Below are 18,708 nucleotides of genomic sequence, written 5' to 3' on the forward strand. Positions count from 1 at the left end.
ATGTAAAGCTTCCTTTGGGGAACAGTTACTATGAGGACAACTCTCCCAATATTATTCATAAGTATCATTTTTGTTTTGGTGTTACAGTAAGAGTCTGGACTTGGGGGAATTGGACTGTCTGTACCCAGAGCATCAACAGAAGTAATTAATATGTACGATATCCAAATTTTAGATGTGTGGTTGGCTACACTGCAAAAAGGAACATAAGAAAGGATGAGTCAAATCTGATCCAAATCACAAATTTGCAGGGATGTAGTCAGTTTACTCCATTTTAAGTGAGCAGTTTCCTAATAAAAGTTTTATCAGCAAAGATCTCAGCCTTCCTACCTTTAAACAGCCCTTGCAGCCCAAGTTTATCATTAAAGTTGTATTTGCTACTGTGTCATATTAAAAGAGGGCACTCAAAATAAATAAATAAAATAGAAAGCTCAATTTGTCTCTTATTTTTCACATATGAATTCGAAAGCAAAACTTTTAAAGGGGTTTAAAGCTTGAGAAGTCTTGGCATACTAGGGGTCACAGTCATTTATAACACACACACACACACACACACACACACACACACAGAGGCAGAGACAGAGAGAGTCAGAGAAAGAGAGAGACACACAGAGTCAGACAGAGTCCACACTGCCTAGATATGTATTAAAAGATAACGCCATGCCTTCTATTTCATTTATAAAGTTCTAGTTTGTGCAAAAGTATGCCAAGAGGGTCACCTTCTTCCCTGATGAAGTTACACAGGAAAGATGTTAAAAGGGATATTTGTGCCAGGTACAGTGACACACAAATGTAGTCCCACATACTGTTAAGTCAGAGGTGGGTGGGAGACCAATTTGAACAATGTACACTGAGGACTTGTCTAAAGAAAGAATTAAAAAGGTATTTCTGTTAAAAGGAAGGTACTTGTATTTCTGTAAAAGGAACAGGTCCCAGGCAAGTTTCACAGGCATCTGGTTGAAAGACAAGTTCCTTCCAACCATCCAAACTGCTTCTTCCTGAGGGCAAACATCTGCATACACGGAACCTTCCAGAGGACGTGTCTAGAAGAGCTTTAATTTCTGACTTTGGCAGTCACTTAGAGATTCATACAAAGGGAAAACCACTGACATTCAATTTGAATGTTCCAATGAAATTCTGCGCACATTGGGTCAGCTTAAAATATCTCACTTCAACTTTATCCCCAGTCTAATCCTGTTTGTCGATCACTGTAGAAAGAAGTAGCAACCTGGAATTCCAAATAAATGCACATAGTTAATCCTCAACAAACATTTTCACGGAACAAGGAATGGCCATAGGTTCAGTTGTACCCCGATGGCAAAACAAATCCAAGCTACTTGTTACAAGAAAGTGAACAAAAAATAGGATCCACAGAAGCACGCAAGATAGGATCCCACACCCACAGGGGGCAGGCAGAGGAGACTTCCAAGATACGATGTTTTCTGAATTTGTCATCTTGGCTGGAATTTATTCTTTGCCTCCTTCTATCCTGAAAAGTAGCCACCTTTCCTGTAGAAAACAAATGTTGGGTTTTTTTATAGTTTAAAATGAATATTTGAAAATTTGAACTCAATAAATGTTTTCTTTTCAAACCAGGAGGCCACGAGAAGTCATTTTCGAAGCCATGTAATTATTATATTTTTCATTAACAAAATCCCATGTTAGTTTTGCATTTAACTTCTAGAGTTTAAAAGAAGAATTTTTTTAAACACCAACATTAGCAACAACAAAGATGTAAAAACAATTGTCCTAACAGTATTTCTTCAATGTACATATATTAAAGAAGTAATATATATATTTACCAATTTCTTAATTGAAATTTACTTAAGGATTCTATGATTGATACCAGCATTTGAGACTATTTTTACTGGGTGACATAGTAGTCAGTCTCTGGTGTTAGCTACAAGGATCTTTGTAAGACTAGTCCAAAAGCAAAAGTGGTGGAAGCAGAAGCTCTGGGTTGGGTGAGGAGGAGGCAGTAGCTGGCTGGTTGCTTTCTTATTTTCCTCCTCTTGTAACAATTTCGTTTCCAAAGCGATTGGTTCCTAACACTGATGATCCAAAAGCTATTGTGGACACGCTGCTTGAATTCTTAACGAAGTAAACAACAAACAAGCTGGCTTAGCCCTGCACCCCCAGCTAACATCCCAAACCGGATATCATTAAAGGTGTGAACAAGCAAACAAGGAAGTAATGAGCCTGCAAAGTCGAGGTTCCGAGAAATCAGGGGGCATCGTGCACTTAACTGTTAAATTTATTACTCGTCATCTTCTATACCAGAAGGATACGGAGCTACATTTTGATGTCCTGTGTGTTATGACTCCATGGCCACAACCCCCTCCTCTATGCCTGCATTTTTGTTCTTCAGTCTTTTTCCTTCCCATTGCTAGATAGCTAATTTAAGACAATTACTGACTGTGAAACCTCCACCTACCCACTTGCCCTCAGGCCATCCCCCTCCTTTTAACTCTTGAAAGCCATTGATCCGCAAAGGTCCTCTAGCCTTAAAATATACCGAGAGTGACCCTAAAACACCCTACACTCACAAAATTTGAAACAAAACAAAAACGAAGCAGAGGCTGCCAATAGGGCTATTCTTCCTTATCTTCTTTCTCATTTATTACTGTTGTTATTACTACTACTATTACTAGTGGTAATATTACATTAAAATGCCCCCAAAGAACAAAAGCCCCCATTTTAATTCAGACTCGATCTCTCGATAGAGTGTGCACTTCTTAGCGCACAAACATAGTTAGGGATTTGCACAGTTGTAGCTCCTCAAGTGGTTGGTAAAGAAAGTGACTGGCTTCTAATTGAAGTCTGCAGAGCCTCAATAGCTTTTTGGATAAATATTTGAAAATCCATACTTTTTCTAGTAAAAGAACCCTTGGAATTAATAAAGAAAATAAAGTGATTAAGAAAGCAGCCTACTTCCGTTACCTTTCCATATATGTACAGGTAAATGTTTACATACATCAGGTTAACACCAAGTAAGGAAAAGCGAAGACAGATGCAAGAATTCACAGACCCATGCTGATACCATTCTCCCACACCGATCAAATGCATGAAGGATTGGATAGTCAGTAACGAAAGGTTGACATTACTTTCTTCCAAAGGGGAGTTGACCAATTCTGCACACGACCCATCAACTGACAGATAGAAGCCCGAGACCGCTCATGTCCCTTCTTACCCGCCAATGACATTGGGAAAAATACTGCATTGCAGCATTTGTCAGCACATACTTGTATGTCTAGCAGTCACTGGTTAGCTCACCAAAATAAAAAAAAAAAGTACATATTAAATGTCCAAACATGTAAATTAAGTGTCTGGTAGCCACAGATCACTAGAACTGATGATGAAATTTGTCAAGGCTGAAGTATTTCTCTCCACATACAATGACCTCTATCAAGAAAACCCGCCATTCCTTACTTGTGGCACACAAAGATAATTTGTTTTTTTCTTCCTCTATTTTTGTTTTTAATTAAAATAAGGTATTAAAGGACTGAGGGCTAAATGAAGCAGAATGTCTCTTTATAGATGGAACAGTATTTTGCCTAGGAAGAGAATTCAACCACAAAAAGGAGATAAGTGCAGAGAGAAGAGCCCAAAGCAAAGCAAAGCAAAGAATTTGCCCTGAGGAAACCCTTTCATTGTTCATAGTAACTCTAACTTATCAGAAAACCTCAGTTCATCCACAAATCCTTTTAGAGACAATGAACACACACACACACACACACACACACACACACACACACACAGACAGTACCATTCATGCAATGATTTTAGATTTGAAACTTTAAACCCATTATTCCTAATAGAAACCCTAAATTTAAATTATCTGAAGTCTAACATATCTCAAACATTCTTAATGAGACTGAATTTAGAACTAAAATACAGATGCACTATCATTTTATTTCTCTTTTTTGAAAAAATAATTTGGACAGTACTACTTCAAAATAGCCTGGTCTTGTTTTCATAACAAAATCCACATATTAAAAGAAACAAGAAAGGTCTATAGGAGAATACGAAAAGTTTTGAGGCTTTGTGCAAACCATGAACCATAAGCAAGACCATCTTAGTCTTGTCAGGAGGATGGCTTGAGTAAATGGTGGTTAGGAATGAATGGGACTAAGGCCCAAATCAATGCCTAAGTTTTTAAAAATGAGATTAAAATCAGAGTGTAAAATCAACGATTCTCAATGTAATTTCTTTGCTACTCTCCCACCTTTGCTCATTTAACTCCTTCAAAAATATTAAATGACAACTGATTTAATCAATGCATTGGTATGAAACACAGAGACAATCTGAAACTGCGACATAGTCAATGCTTTTAGCAGCGACATTTCCATCCAGATTTTCACTTCTTAATAAAAGCACATCTGGCCTTGCGCTTCCATCAAGGCACACCTCCATACATAGGTAATAGGCATTAAAAAATTTTAAGACAAAGAAGCAAGAAAGGTCAGCAGCAGAGCTGTGTCTCTCTTTTTTTTTTTTCCACAACCAAGCCAAGGTGACAGGTTTTATAGAAACAATTTTCCTTAACTAAAACCTGTCAGAAAATTTTCAGAAAATAAAAATAAAACTTTATTAGTAATAATAAAAAACTATTCAGTTTTTATAGATGATACATGTCTATGCATTAAAGATAGAAAAGGTTCAAGCATGGGACAAAAATATAAGTTTATTTTTTTACCTTAAGTGTAAAACCAAAATAATACACCCCCCGCAATCGGTACACAAAACAAAAAAGAACATTTTCACAGAGAAAAAAATTGGTGGGGGCTGGTGGTAGAGATTTCTAATGGAGAGAAAATAAATTAACAGGATTTTCAATAAAGGCAATTATATTTTCCATCCTTGCAATACATTTCACTTTTTAATTTTTCATTTTGGGGCTTTATATTAGCTATCCGATCATGTATCTCTAGTGTCTCCAGGATAAAACCACAACTGGTGACTATTTCAGGCTTTGCCAATGCTACTCCTATTCACTCAAGTACTCTCTCTGTTAGCCCTTCTTGGTACCCACCATCACTGGGAAAATGACACTACTTAGACAAACACCCAGAGTGAGATAAGGGAGAGAGAGATGCCTGCCATCCAGCAAGCATGAGATCCAGCAAGCATGAGTCCCATCACGCGTCCAGTCCAGAGACACTTAAAAAAGATCACCTTTTCACTCAGTTTATGCCAACACCAGACCCAAGATCAGGTGCATTCACAAGGGGAAGGCGTGGAAGTATTCTGTGGCTAGAGGAAGGGGCAGTCTAGGAAAGGGCCCTTCAGTTCCGTTCTAAAGACATTTATACTCGGGATGTGAAAGGAGAGATACAGTGAACACCTCGAAACTACAATACCAGCATTTAATGTAGTAAAAATGCCACTATCACCTAACACAAAAATCATTGCCTAGCATGGATCTGATCTACTTATATTTTTGCTATGAACATTTGCTGTAAATTTTGGAGAAATCAATTGCAGAACCTATCAGAGGTAGGAATTCACTATTATGCTTCCATCAACTTCATTCCATATAATTTACATTTTTTTTCAAATGGTCTCACAAGATTCCTTGCAATTTTTTGCATGTATAATTTTACAGCAGGAAAAGGGGGAAGGAGATGGAGGAAGGGAGAGAGGGAGAGACAGAGAGAGAGAGAGAGAGAGAGAGAGAGAGAGAGAGAGAGAGGAAAGGAGGAAGGGAAAGAAAGACAGAGAGAGACCCTATTCTCCCTTCCCCCTCTTCCTTTTTTAAACAAACAAACAAAAAGAAAAAGAGGAGAGACTGAACAGATGCTTAAAAATAGATCTCAAAAAATCACTGTAAGCCAGAGTTAGAAATGTAATTAACACCTATTTATGAAGAATAATTAAAGTTGGGGTAGCCACAAAGAACAGCAGAGATAATCGCGGTCCTGTCCCCCTCCTCCCTTTTTACACTGTTTGCAGTGTGTTCTCATGATAGCCACCTGCTCCCTGCTCGGCTTCTCCTCTGTTCGTTTCCCCGGCAACCTTTCATTGGGTTTTCCTCCCAGCTATCGCTTTCAGTTGGGCTGCTCGGTCTAATCTTATTTGTTTTACACCCATCAAAACAAGCAGCCAGACAAAGGCAATCCTCTAAGAATGGGAAAGAGACCACAGCTTTGTTATACCAACTATGCAGAGTGAAAAGTCCTCCCCAGGCTTCTCCAGTTTAAAAAAAATATGAATTTAGAGCTCTCCCCACTGCTCAGCCCCAAATCCCCCGAAAGCTATTGCTGGTGGAAATTCAAAGTCAAAGTGGGCACTCGTGGCATGTATTTGTGCCATTTTGTGCCATATCTTTAGGGTCAACACCAGGAGACAGGAGCAGCACTCAAGGAGTTTCCCTGTTTCCTTTTCCAGAAAAAGACGATGCTAAAAATAGATTTACTACTTCGGCAGAAAGGTTTTCCACTTCCCATCCACATCTCAAAGTCCTGTTTCACAATTGCATCTGCTGGTACTGAATCTCACCCCCTCCACCCCTCATTCCCAGCCTTCCCCATCACTCCTAGCATGAGCCTGAAAAAGAAATGTGCCTTTAACTTTAACAGTCGTGTAATTCGGCTGAAGGCTCACACAGGCGGTGGACACGCCAGCCAGCAGTGACAGTGACATTGTGATTGTCAAAAAAAGACACCAACCTTGCTTATCTAAAATGTGTTTGATGGAAAAGGCAGTATATGCCTTGTGTGCATGCAATGCCATTATACTTGGAGGCAGATTCTGAATTTCAGAAAAAGAAATACACACAGACACACGCACACTCACACACACATCAGAGCAGTATTTTACGATACAGTCCACCATCCTTACACACACACACACACACACACACACACACACACACACACTGCTGGAACCTCCAAGCTGCCTTCCTCTTTCCACTTACCATCTTCAAGCCATTCCACTCCATCTGTGTTCAGAAGATGGACCCTCACAAGTGTGTCAAAAGCAGAAAGGAGCGTTATGTAAAAGCTGACATTCCCTTCTTACAGATCTGCTGCCCAGAGAAGGAAGCAACAACTCAACACGCCAGGAACTGCTACACATACAAGCCGCCTCCTCTTTTTATGAGGTCATGACAGGAAACTCTTTGAAATACAAGATGCAGCGTTTACTGGAGCCCAAATAAATCACTCTCTTTGCCGTTTTGACTGCGCAGTCCCCCGAAACACAACTGCCCATCTCAGCGTTCAGCACCCAGGAGCTGCCTCCCGAGACACATTTCCAGCACACAAATGGAGAGATTCCTAACCCTGCTGCATCCACCCATGCCCCAGAAAACCCCGGCATGTAGACAAACCTCTCCTCTCTCACAAAAAGCAACCCCCTTCCACCCCCTCACGATGGTCTCAAGTAATAGAATCTCTTTCAACAAACCAGCAATTATTCCAGCCCATCCCCACCCTCCGCTTTTATGTGGAAGGGAAAACTGACAATGACCTGTTAAAAATGACAATCTCTCTCCCCGCTGCTTTTCAATAAAAGGACCTACCCGCACGCTACACAAAAGATATAGTAAATGTAGGAACCAAACAGCAGCCGAGAACTAAACTCTAGTGCAAGCATTAAGACTGGCCAAGGTGTAGATGCTTGTCCTCCCTTCAGCAACACGAACAACAGATTATAGATCTAGTCATACCTACCATAACCATTCTTATTGGCAAATATTGGGTCTCGCAGCGCTTCGACTCTTCTCTTAGAATTTGCAAAGCTTTCAGAATATACTTAAAAATGACTACTGTTGTTATGTATATATATATTTAAGATCCACAGAACGCAGTGTGGATGACTGTAAAGTAAATCAATTATTGGGAGGGGGTGGGGTGGAAAAGAAAGGGGGAAAAAGAGAGAGAGAGAGAGAGAAAGAAAGGCGCAGTGAGCTGAAACCCCTGATTCTAGGATGTAGATAAGAACAACTGAACAGAGCCTTGCTGAAATTGGCTCGAAGCTTCCCCTTTTTACATCCATTTATGGGACCATCTGTCAGCTGAAGCCACACTCTGATTGGCTGGGGAAACGAAGGGAGGCGTTGCAACATCAGGTGCTATTTAAATTAGCTACTGCCAGATTGACGATGTTAATGATCCGGTGACCTCTACAACAACAGAGACCAGATTTCTGAACTGCTTCTTGTGTCTGGTAATTAAAGCCCGGCTGAAGCAACAACAGCCATACTTGTATTTTTTACCTTTTACCTCTTTCCAGCTCAAAAAGTACTGTCACAACTGCAGGCCATTGGAGGACTGCAAACCTCCACAGTGGGGAGTGTCCTCCCTTTCTGGGTCCTGGGGGATACAGGAGCCCCAGCCCTTCCAAAGAGGGCTTTTACAGTGGAGAATATTTTCAACCACCTTATCTTTCTTGACAGTTGCTTTCTAGCGAAATGCATATTTAATGATCTGCCTCTAGGCTTAAAGATACAACAAAAGCACTTTAATGTGCTAATAATTCTACATTTTAACTTTATTATTTCCAAGTATTGCTGGTTTTCTGTAAATGGTGCTTCTTTTTGCTGCTAACATGACCAGCATTTCAAAAGCATGCAAGTTTAGGATTAAGCTTGCTGGCTGGGTGAATTGGGTTCATATACCTTTGCCTCAAAAAAACTATTTCTTAATAGGAAAGAAAGAAAGAAAGAAAGAAAGAAAGAAAGAAAGAAAGAAAGAAAGAAAAGAAGTGAGAAAAAAAAGCTGAAGTGAAGAGGCAGGTAGCTGTCAGCTTTTACCTTTCTGACTTCATATGAGCTTTCCAAAACTGAGAATGATGAACGATTTATTTAAATGAATTTAATTTTTTATTTAGATAAGGGCATGCTCCAAATTTTTAAAAAATAGACTAAAGCATACTTCCTTTAGCTTTCTTTGCTTCAGTGAAGACAAAACATGATTCTGAAATAAAATGGCCTCGTTTTATTACCTGTGCAGGCCACTCACTCATCTCGTTCAACTGAACAGGAGACTTTGCCTCTCTCCTTGCTTCTTCCCCTGACCCCTGACCTCTTTTTTTTATTATTGAATATTTTTTTAAATTTCTTTTTTTTCTTTTTTCTATTTCTTTTTTTAATTTTTATTAATTACAGTTTATTCACTTTGTATCCCCCCTGCGCCTCCCTCTCTCCTCCCCTCCCAATCCCACCCTCTCTCTTCCCCACCCACGTCCCTCTCCCAGTCCACTGATAGGGGAGGTCCTCTTCCCCTTCCCTCTGATCCTAGTCTATCAGGACCCTGACCTCTTAAAAGACATACAAGGAGACATCTAGGAAGGTGGTGTGTATAGACTTCCTGCTTAAGTGGCACGCTTCATAGCCTTGGTATCACCACCTAGCTGGAGAAACTACGTGCAGGTTTTGTTTGGGCCTGGGTTTCTAAGTGGCTGACCTGAGTCCCTTATGCCTCATACTTACATATGTATTCAATTCACAGTTTAAAAAACTTCTTTTCCAATAAATGTATAGAGGTAACAAATACTCAACATGGTTTTTATTTAGGTGTTTGCCTGAAGTTGACAGTGGACTAGAAAGGATGGAACTACAGTTCAAGCTATGCCATGTTTCTGGGCTTCGGAGTCTAAGAGTAATTGAGTTTGTGAAAAATTGCTAGAAAAGAAAAAAAAAAAACAGCTACATTTTAAACGGTCAAAACGATTCTCTTGAAAACATTGCTTCTTGAACATATGCAATAAACATACATATACACACTCGATGAAAACACAGATAAACCATGAAACAATGTGTTGGGCACATTATATAAAGCCTTACGTTCAAATATAAACAAATTCGGCTATTAGAAACGAAGTTGCATGAAGACGAGGAGAAGAAGCGTGAAGCTCTCGGGCCTTTCAGGTAGGACAGCAGTGAATGAGGTAAACTTTAAAATGTTCTGAGCACCTGCACGGTGAGTCCTGGGAGCCACACAGGAGCTGTAGTACTTTCTGCACTGTGCTCTAAGGATGGATTCCCAGCTTCGGCGCTCCAAACAGTTTGATGTAATATATAGGACAGGTCTACGTGTCCTAAATTGACAGCCAAAAACCCTCTTGAGGGTGATCTCACCAATATCAAAACATTGGGAAAAGTATATTGACATAATGCTGATAATCACGCAAATAAAAACATCTCTCTTGGAAGAAAATATTTACCTGACATTTCTGTGCAGATCATAAAAGGTGAAATTTCTAGCACTTTTTTTTTTCTCATCCATACTAATCTCAGTACACTCATTGAGCCTTAAAATAACATTAGGTATATTAAAAAAAAAAAGACAAAAACAGTCTGGCCATGTTTCTAAAATAGTAACTGCACATGACACCATAAACAATCACCTGGTCTTGCTAGGCTAAAAAAATCCATGCGCTTTGTATATTGATCATTTCTGCAAAAACCTCCACACGAAAGTCTTTCAAAGAAATCCTCAAACAAATGCACAAATGTCCTCAGAGGCCTTTTCTCTAAAGACAAAGGCAGAATCCCATTGTTGGGAAAAGTCAACCTTATTATCGCATTTCCAATAGTACCATTCATCTTTCAGCCAGAGGGGCTGACCGCTACATCAGTGGCGTGGCATTTGTAAAGCAACAGATTCTCAATATATTATCTTAAGAATCAGGCAGGCGAGTCTCCCAGTCATGCATGATTTTTTTTTTTTTTTCCTGCTACAATCCACCACCACAGAAAGAAACTTGTCTCACTCAAGCAGTTAAGGCAACCTAAAAAACAGTATCCCAGCGCTGTGGGGCTGGCTGCGCCGCTGTGTCCCTCTTACCATAAATGAGCAGTTGACTCATTAACAACAATTTCCCTTAAAAGAAGTGATCTCTTATCAGTGAGCCCCTCGCCACCATGCACACATCTCAAAGGCTGCAGATATCTCAGCGCCGGCCGCCGGCAGCCAGCTTTCCCACACAGAGTCCAGATGGACCGTACCAGAAGCCAATTCAGCGTTAATAACTACCTACTCCGCGCAGTGGAGAAGCCTTACGTGGCACAACGGGCTAGGAAACAGGAAAAAAAAAATAGACAACCAAATTCTCCAAAAGCACGGAAAGCAAGGAACAGGAAAGGAAGCATGAATTATATTTCCTAGACTTCTACGGAGGGGGAAGGGGAGGGGAAAAAAAGGAAAGGAAAAAGAAGAAGAAAGAACCCTTCATAAACACAGGGGGAAATGAAGGGGGGTGGGGGTAAAAACAGATGCTGCCCGGAAAAAAGTGACAAAATATTACCTCATTATTTAATAAAGCAGCATTAAGCGTCCTGCTGATTTCAAACATCTTGCCACAGATTTTGTTTTAAGAGAAACAGATAGAATCCTTTGCAAAGCACTCCGTCTGCAAAGGGTTCTTCAATTTTCTTGCGCACCACGGAACAGTCAATATATTATTTCCCCAGAGTTCGCACATTAAAACCTCTAGTCAGTGAGCTGAATTTTCCCCTTATCTCTCACACAGTAGCTTCCTGTTATATGCAAGAGCAGCCTGCCCCAAACATGGCTGGTGTTTAAAGTACTCTTTAAAGTAACAGTTCACTATATAGCCACCAGGTGGGTAGAGTACACAGATTGAAATGAAGCGTCTTAAAAGGTGTGTGTGTGTGTGTGTGTGTGTGTGTATGTGTGTTGTGCTTTCTCCTGGGAATTGCTTTTAGGTACAGGATGTGACACCAGAAACACCAGCATCCCAACAGGCAAGATTGTCTCTTATTGTATTATGTCTAAGTAAATATTTTTTTTTTCCTCTTGACTTAATGCAAGGAGACAAAACAGAGCAAAACAAAATACTGCTAACCAGTTCTAATGAGAACTGTGAAGAGTGAAACACAAAAAAGACTTGTTTCATTCTGCAAATGATGAACGAGGAAAAATATAATTAACTCTGAGAAAGGGAGAACTTTAAAAAACTCCGTGGAAATGGTCACACAGGATGAACACTGGATTCCGAAGTGTGTATGCTATGTGGATAAAATACAAATAATTGGAGACAGAGCTCAAGGTGTAACTTTTCTTCTGAGGTTATTTGACATGTGACCAAAAAGCTTAAAAGCAAATACGTTGAAAAAGCAAAGGGCAAAACCAAAATTAGGCGTGTCTTCTAAAAAATGCAATCATCTGGCCAGTTATAAACAACCACAGCCTCCAACCAGACACATGTCTCTTCCCAGAGCTGCTCTTTTCCTGCAAGATCTGCCTTGAAGAGGAACATTTTTTTGCTGGACATGATTTTGGAGGTATACCTAACTTGGCGTCTCCTTTGTATTACTCTGTTCCAATTAATCTGATCTTCGGCCAAGAATCAAGAGAATGCCCCAAATTGAAATCTCCAAGAGAGGGAGAATGGGGTAGCACAAGGATGTGGGCTGCATTGTTGCATGGCCACATCTTAAGGATCTTTTGCTAATAACAAAACATGCGTGTGCCACTTTTCCCACGTGTCTAAATCAGAAACCAACCAACACACACACACACACACGGACACGCAACCACATACCTGGTGTTTTTGTTTTTCTTGGCTGGACAATATTAAAGCTCTGAACTTCCACATCTCTGAAGACACAAATGCCAATTCTAGTACTTTTCCAGCCCGTCCAGGCAGCATTTAGCTACACAAGACAGCAACGGTCTCCTTTATCTTTAAGTCAAGTGTGCACCATTTAATAGCACTTAACCTCCTCGCATACATTAAGTTTCAAGTGACAATTTTTAGCTGGGGAGTGAGAAGGAGGAGTTGCTCTCATCAAATTCTGGTTGTATGAAATAAGCTAATTTGTACACTCACCATATGTCTTAAACACTAATTAAAAAATGTCACTTTCTTCAAACATTAAAATGTAATCAGCCTAGTAAATAAAATATTCTCGAGTTTCCTTGCCTTGGTGATAATTTAAAGAGTGTTTATCTCAAGGTAACCTTTCTAACTTGATTACCAAGGAAGACTTTAGATTTGAAAAAGGGAAAAAGGGAATGCTAGGGGTCAGGGCGTTGGGGCATGGAAAAGAGAAACCACCACTGTAGGCAGCTTCACAAAGGAAAATAAGAGGAAGGGCGGGGGAGCGGCCTTAAAGACCCATAGTCTTGTTACCCTAAGGCAAATCCAGCCAATCAATACCACCCATTGACGCTCTACCATCTGCCATGCTACCGAGAGCTGTGGCTAAACAGACCTGGTCCATATGACTGTGGCTGGCTCATTTTCAGTGCATTAGGGCACTTCCAGAGTGTTCACGTGCAACACACAAAACTCCAAGTTGGTCTGCTCTTTCCTCCCCAGTCCCGTGATCACAGCTGCGAACCTGGCCTCTCTGGCTGTCTGCATCACCTCTTCTTGCTCCTCAATTGAATTAGCAAAATAGAGAGGCAAGGTAGAATGCACGCACGCACGCGCGCGCGCGCGCACACACACACACACACACACACACTTGCTGCTTCTTCTTCACTGTCATGCAGAAATCTGGAATTCCACGAGCACTGCCCTAATATGATTATGGCACACCATTCAGATAGCACCACCAGTGACTATGACCTGACATTTACCTGTGGTTGTTTCTTTTCATCCTTTCCTCCTTTCAAAAAAATATATAAACTGTTGATGTTTCTTTCTTTACAGAAAATATAATTAGTCTTCCCAGACAATGAGATACTATATTTGAAAGCTTTGATAAAATCTGAAGCTTAACTTTTCTTTGTTGAATCACGGTTGGATTTGTCTCCCCTTTTTTTCCCCCTGTGGAGACATTAAATCAGTTTTATTGGAAAGTGGACACGTATCACTGTGCCAGGCTGACACAGAGTCTGCACGAGGATTAGAAATTCACCGTGGAATGTTCTCTCAAAGATGTATGAGTGGACATGGCATACATGTTTGATGTCTTTCTCCAACCTAAGCAGTAGATTGACCACAGTCTGTGGGAGAGTGCTGTTGTGTGGGCATACATGACAAGCAGATGTCTGGTCTTCCTCAACTGCTGAGCGTTCACCTGTAAAGGTAAACTGACTAGAGCAGACCCACACTCCATTGTCCACTCTCCTAAGCTCGAGCCGCTTCTGAATGTAGGCTTCTTTCCAGAGTCAAGCTACATTTGCCTTCTCAAATTTGCCTTGGACTATACTCCTCAAGAAATAGCATAACTCTTTGGGAGAGAAATGGAGACAGTGAGAAGATTGCTTTATAGGTCATAATTTAGGTATAGCAGTAGTCTCGACTTTTCTCTGATTTTTCTTCCTCACAGAACATGACAATTCTGTAGGGTTAGTGTGAAAACATGAGGATTTCAGAAGATCTTTGCATTAAGGGATCTAAGGCCCTTTTTGTATTAGTTCAAAAGAGAGCTACTAAAAAGAAAATAAAAACAAAGCACCAGAAACCTTATCTAAATTTAAGTAAAAAAAATAAGCACAGAAAGGATGAAATATGGAGTGGCTATTAGACCCTTGAAGGATAGAATATTTAAGTTGCTTAATTCAGTTCTGAAAATAATTCAGTGCGTTATTAAAAACTTCTAGGCTCTTTTATAATTCTGCAGTTGGTAATAATGAAATAAATGTGTTATAAAAGGCAAGGAAGTTTCCAGTTTAGAAAAAAGAGTGAGGAAGGGGATAAACGGAAAGAGAGGAGGATAAAACATCCAGTCTTGTACCAGAAGTCTGCTGTATGCTAAACCAGGTGGTCGGCACCGGACAGGCACAACACTGCAGAACATCACAGCACACAGAAATGTGTCTTCGTATTTAAAAGTAAGATCTTTCCTCCTCTCTATCACAGAACAATACACTTAGTTAAAAACAACAACAACAACAACAACAACAACTCTTTGAATGACTGAGAAAGATGGACACAGCCAAGAAGAGAGAGGAAAGGGAGGGCAGAAGGCATGCTTAATTTTTCTCAATTGAAAAGACCAACAGATTTGTTCATAATGTGCTTTTAGCCAGGTGTGGCTTCCAGATGTCTCATTTTAATCTATCATGATTAGGCTGTAGACCGGGAAAAGCAGAGATACAAAGGATTAAAGCTGGAAGGCAAAAATTCCTAAAGGCCAAATGGCAGAATTCCCAAGTCCACCTCTTTTTCCTGCTCTATGTCTAGAAGAGCTCAATGATCACTGGTTGAACAAACTTTTGTGTTCTCGTTTGTGGACAGCACACATGTATATAGAACGCTCGAGGAGCAGCAGTCACATACGTACTATCCCAAGACCCAATTCATTCAACCCAACCAGGGCTCTCTGAACAGTTCCCTGGGGTAAAAAGATACTCTAAGCTTCATTACTCTTCGCTTCCTCACCTGTAAAACAAATGCAATCCTTTACTTAAAGTTTGTTGCCAGTGTTAAGAGAAATACAAGCTTGGTGGAAACAGTATCCTATCTTTTATCCTATATCCTGTTTTTTATTACAATATATTGAATCCAAGGAATGAATAAATTAGTAATAGCTTCAAGGGAAAAATCTCATTGAAGAATATGTGATATAAAGACTCTTCAGACAATTGGAGAATAACAGCACAATAATAACTAACAAAGGTTTGAATGGACTCTTCAGCTCTAATGAAAAATACCCGCTGTAGACAAACATTTACTTAGCCCTGTGGGTAAAGTTTAGTACTAAATTCTTAATGTGACATCCAAAAATAATTACAAATTGCAGTCCCCACCTTCAAGGAACTTGCAATTCAACTGGGGAAGAACTTTCATTTGCATGCGTGATTCCTAGCAGTATAGGAAAAAAAATGTGAAAAAATATTTCAAGCTGGAGAAATTACATCTGGGGATAAGTTTTAAAGAATGATATATGTTGGCCAGTAAAGTTAGAATATTTTGTTTCAGAACAAGAGCAGTGGGAGAGAGTTGGAAAATGATGTTAACAGACAGACCATTCTAGCTATATCCCTTCCAAGGAATCCTCTGGATCCAGTCTAACTGCTCCTATTTTTAAGTCATACACAGAGGACCGTTCTGTGATGAGGAATGTGAGAACCTTTATTTGGTAAGCACTATTACAAAAGGAACAACAATTAAAAATCATGGAGTGTAAACTATGTGTCAAACAATGCATAAAGTGCTTTGTCTGTTAGAAATGTCAATCTCACAATAGTGAGCCTTCAAATTAAAAAAAAATTATCAGGCCATCTAAATGGTTTTCTTAGGATCATATGACCATTAAGAAACAAATTTAGGTTTCATATATACTACGTGCTTCCAACTCAGTCCACAAGGTTTTACTATAACATAGACATAGTACTTTCTAGACATAGTACTTTCTATTTAAAAATGTAAGTTTGATGACCCTGAGATTTCACCTTACACCCATCATAATGACTAAGATAAAAAACTCAAGTGACAACACCTGTTGGAGAGGTTGTGGAGAAAGGGGAACCCTCCTCCACCGCTGGTGGGAATGTAAACTTGTACAACCACTTTGGAAATCAATCAGGCATTTCCTCAGACAATTAGGAATAATGCTTCAAGATCCAGCTATACCACTCCTAGGCATATATCCAAAAGATGCTTAAGTACACAAAAGGATATTTGCTCAACCATGTTTGTAGCAGCTTTATTTGTAATAGCCAGAACATGGAAACAACCCAGATGCCCCTCAACTGAAGAATGGATACAGAAATTGTGGTACATCTACACAATGGAACATTACTCAGCAATAAAAAACAAGGAAATCATGAAATTTGCAGGCAAATGGTGGGATCTGGAAAAGATCATCCTGAGTGAGCTATCCCAGAAGCATCAAGACACACACAGTATATACTCACTCATAAAGACATATAATATAGGATAAACCTACTGAAATCTGTACACCCAAAGAAACTAATCAAGAAGGAGGACTTTGGCTAAAATGCTCAAACCCCATTCAGAAAGGCAAAGAGGATGGACATCAGAAGAAGGAGAAAACAGCGAACAAGTCAGGAGTCTGCCACAGAGGGCCTCTGAAGGGCTCTGCCCTGCAGACTATCAATGCAGATGCTGAGATTTATGGCCAACCTTTGGGCAGAGTGCAGGGAATCTTATGAAAGAAGTGGGAAACGATAAGATCTGGAGAGGACAGGAGCTCCACAAGAAGAGCAACAGAACCCAAAAATCTGGACACAGGGGTCTTTTCTGAGACTGATACTCCAACCATGCATGGAGATAACCTAGAACCCCTGCTCAGCTGTAGCCCATGGCAGTTCAATGTCCAAGTGGGTTCCATAGTAATGGGAACAGGGACTGTCTCTGACAGGAACTGATTGGCCTGCTTTTTGATCACCTCCCCCTGAGGGGGGATCAGCCTTACCAGGCCACAGAGGAAGACAATGCAGCCACTCCTAATGAGACCTAATTGACTAGGATCAGAAGGAAGGAGAGGAAGACCTCCTCCATCAGTGGTCTTGGGGAAGGGCAAGAGTGGAGAAGGGGGAGGGAGGGAGGGTTTGGATGGGAAAGAGGGAGAAAGCTACAGGGAGGACACAAAATAAATAAAGTGTAATTAATAAAAAATGTAAGTTTGAATAAATTTAAATATTATTCTCTGTATTAATTCACACTTAAAAATTCACATTAAGAGTAATGTTTTTGATATCTCCTGAATATCACTAAGGAATGACTAGCACAAACCAAAATACCCACGCCTAAGACTTGGACTGCAATTTCTATGTCCTGCCACCAGGTGATGATAGACCCTGACCTATAAAAAAATTAAGAGAGCCACAGCTGTTCTGTTGTGTGCATGCTTTCTGGTCACGGGAAGTAGATCAGAAAGTGCCCGTTCTTCGGATGTTTACTAAAACCTGAAGGCGTTTATCATTCAAAATATGTTATAAATGTATTTATAAAAATTCACGGTGAACATAAGCCCAAGCTTTGATAACATTTCCACAAGTCTATTGCAGACTGTATTCAGTGAATTACAGCCCACTGTTATTTCTATGCTCTACTGTGAAGCTGCATGGTAGAAATTGTATGTTATTTCCTTATAACCCCAGCACATAGAAAATCAGTACTTGGGATAAGGTGGCCACTCAATGGAAGAACATACATTATTCATTCCAAATATTTTAGACAAATTTATAAACAAAATGCCCAGGGCACAATTGCTGCACTTTATTTAGCAATGCATAGTTATCTGTATTGACTTTCTCTTATTGTTTAGTTATTAAAAACACAAAACAAAACAAAAGAAAACAAGACAAGACAAACACCTTTGCTGAGGTTGGTCACCAGCAGGTATATTAGATCAGCAATCCACTGCCGCTTCCCTTTCAATGGGCAGACACTTCCCTAGCGTCTTAGTGGAGGATATTCTAGTTTTGCAGAACCCTGCCATGCTTAGTGGCCTAGCTCACCTGCAGAGCTTTCATACATACAAAGATATGGTTCCTTTTTCTCCATGAGAGGTAAGGAAAGGTGAGAAAAAACAGAGAGACATGCTAGACAACCATCAGAAAGAGGCGACTCTCCACTTGACCCTTCTTACTTTTCCTCCCTAGATGACTCTGAAGCTGGGGGAATGATTTTACTATTTCTAAGCAGAAGAGTAAAGTTGCACATTAGTGCTGAGTAGCTCATTTGCCTTAGCAACCCCTTAGCAACAGCAGCTTCAAGTTCAAAATACCTCCTTGAAAATAATCACATCTTTAATGAAGATGAGTATTTTTTATGTAAGGCATTTGGGCAGAAGTTTTAACATTACAACTCTCACAAGCA

The 18,708-nt window shown here is 40.0% G+C and overlaps 1 protein-coding gene across 20 annotated transcripts in view; it reads right to left on the minus strand.

Moving 5' to 3' along the window:
• Window positions 1–18,708, minus strand: part of Elavl4 (ELAV like RNA binding protein 4) — a 145,435-nt gene that overhangs the window by 73,624 nt on the left and 53,103 nt on the right. For 4 of the 20 annotated variants that reach the window (XM_060366132.1, XM_060366128.1, XM_021654255.2 and 1 more), the window contains exon 1: window positions 7,671–7,972. The exons of 4 other annotated variants lie outside the window; for them this stretch is intronic. In XM_060366132.1, coding sequence (XP_060222115.1) covers window positions 7,671–7,679 — 9 coding nt within the window. In that variant the 5' untranslated portion in view covers window positions 7,680–7,972. Of the gene's footprint in view, window positions 1–6,913; window positions 7,298–7,519; window positions 7,619–7,670; window positions 7,973–10,787; window positions 10,919–11,247; window positions 11,539–18,708 lie in introns of those variants that run through there. 12 more of the 20 variants (XM_021654256.2, XM_060366125.1, XM_021654254.2 and 9 more) reach the window with 7 other exon arrangements.

The sequence above is a fragment of the Meriones unguiculatus genome, chromosome 12, assembly GCF_030254825.1.
Source record: "Meriones unguiculatus strain TT.TT164.6M chromosome 12, Bangor_MerUng_6.1, whole genome shotgun sequence".
NCBI lineage: Eukaryota > Metazoa > Chordata > Mammalia > Rodentia > Muridae > Meriones > Meriones unguiculatus.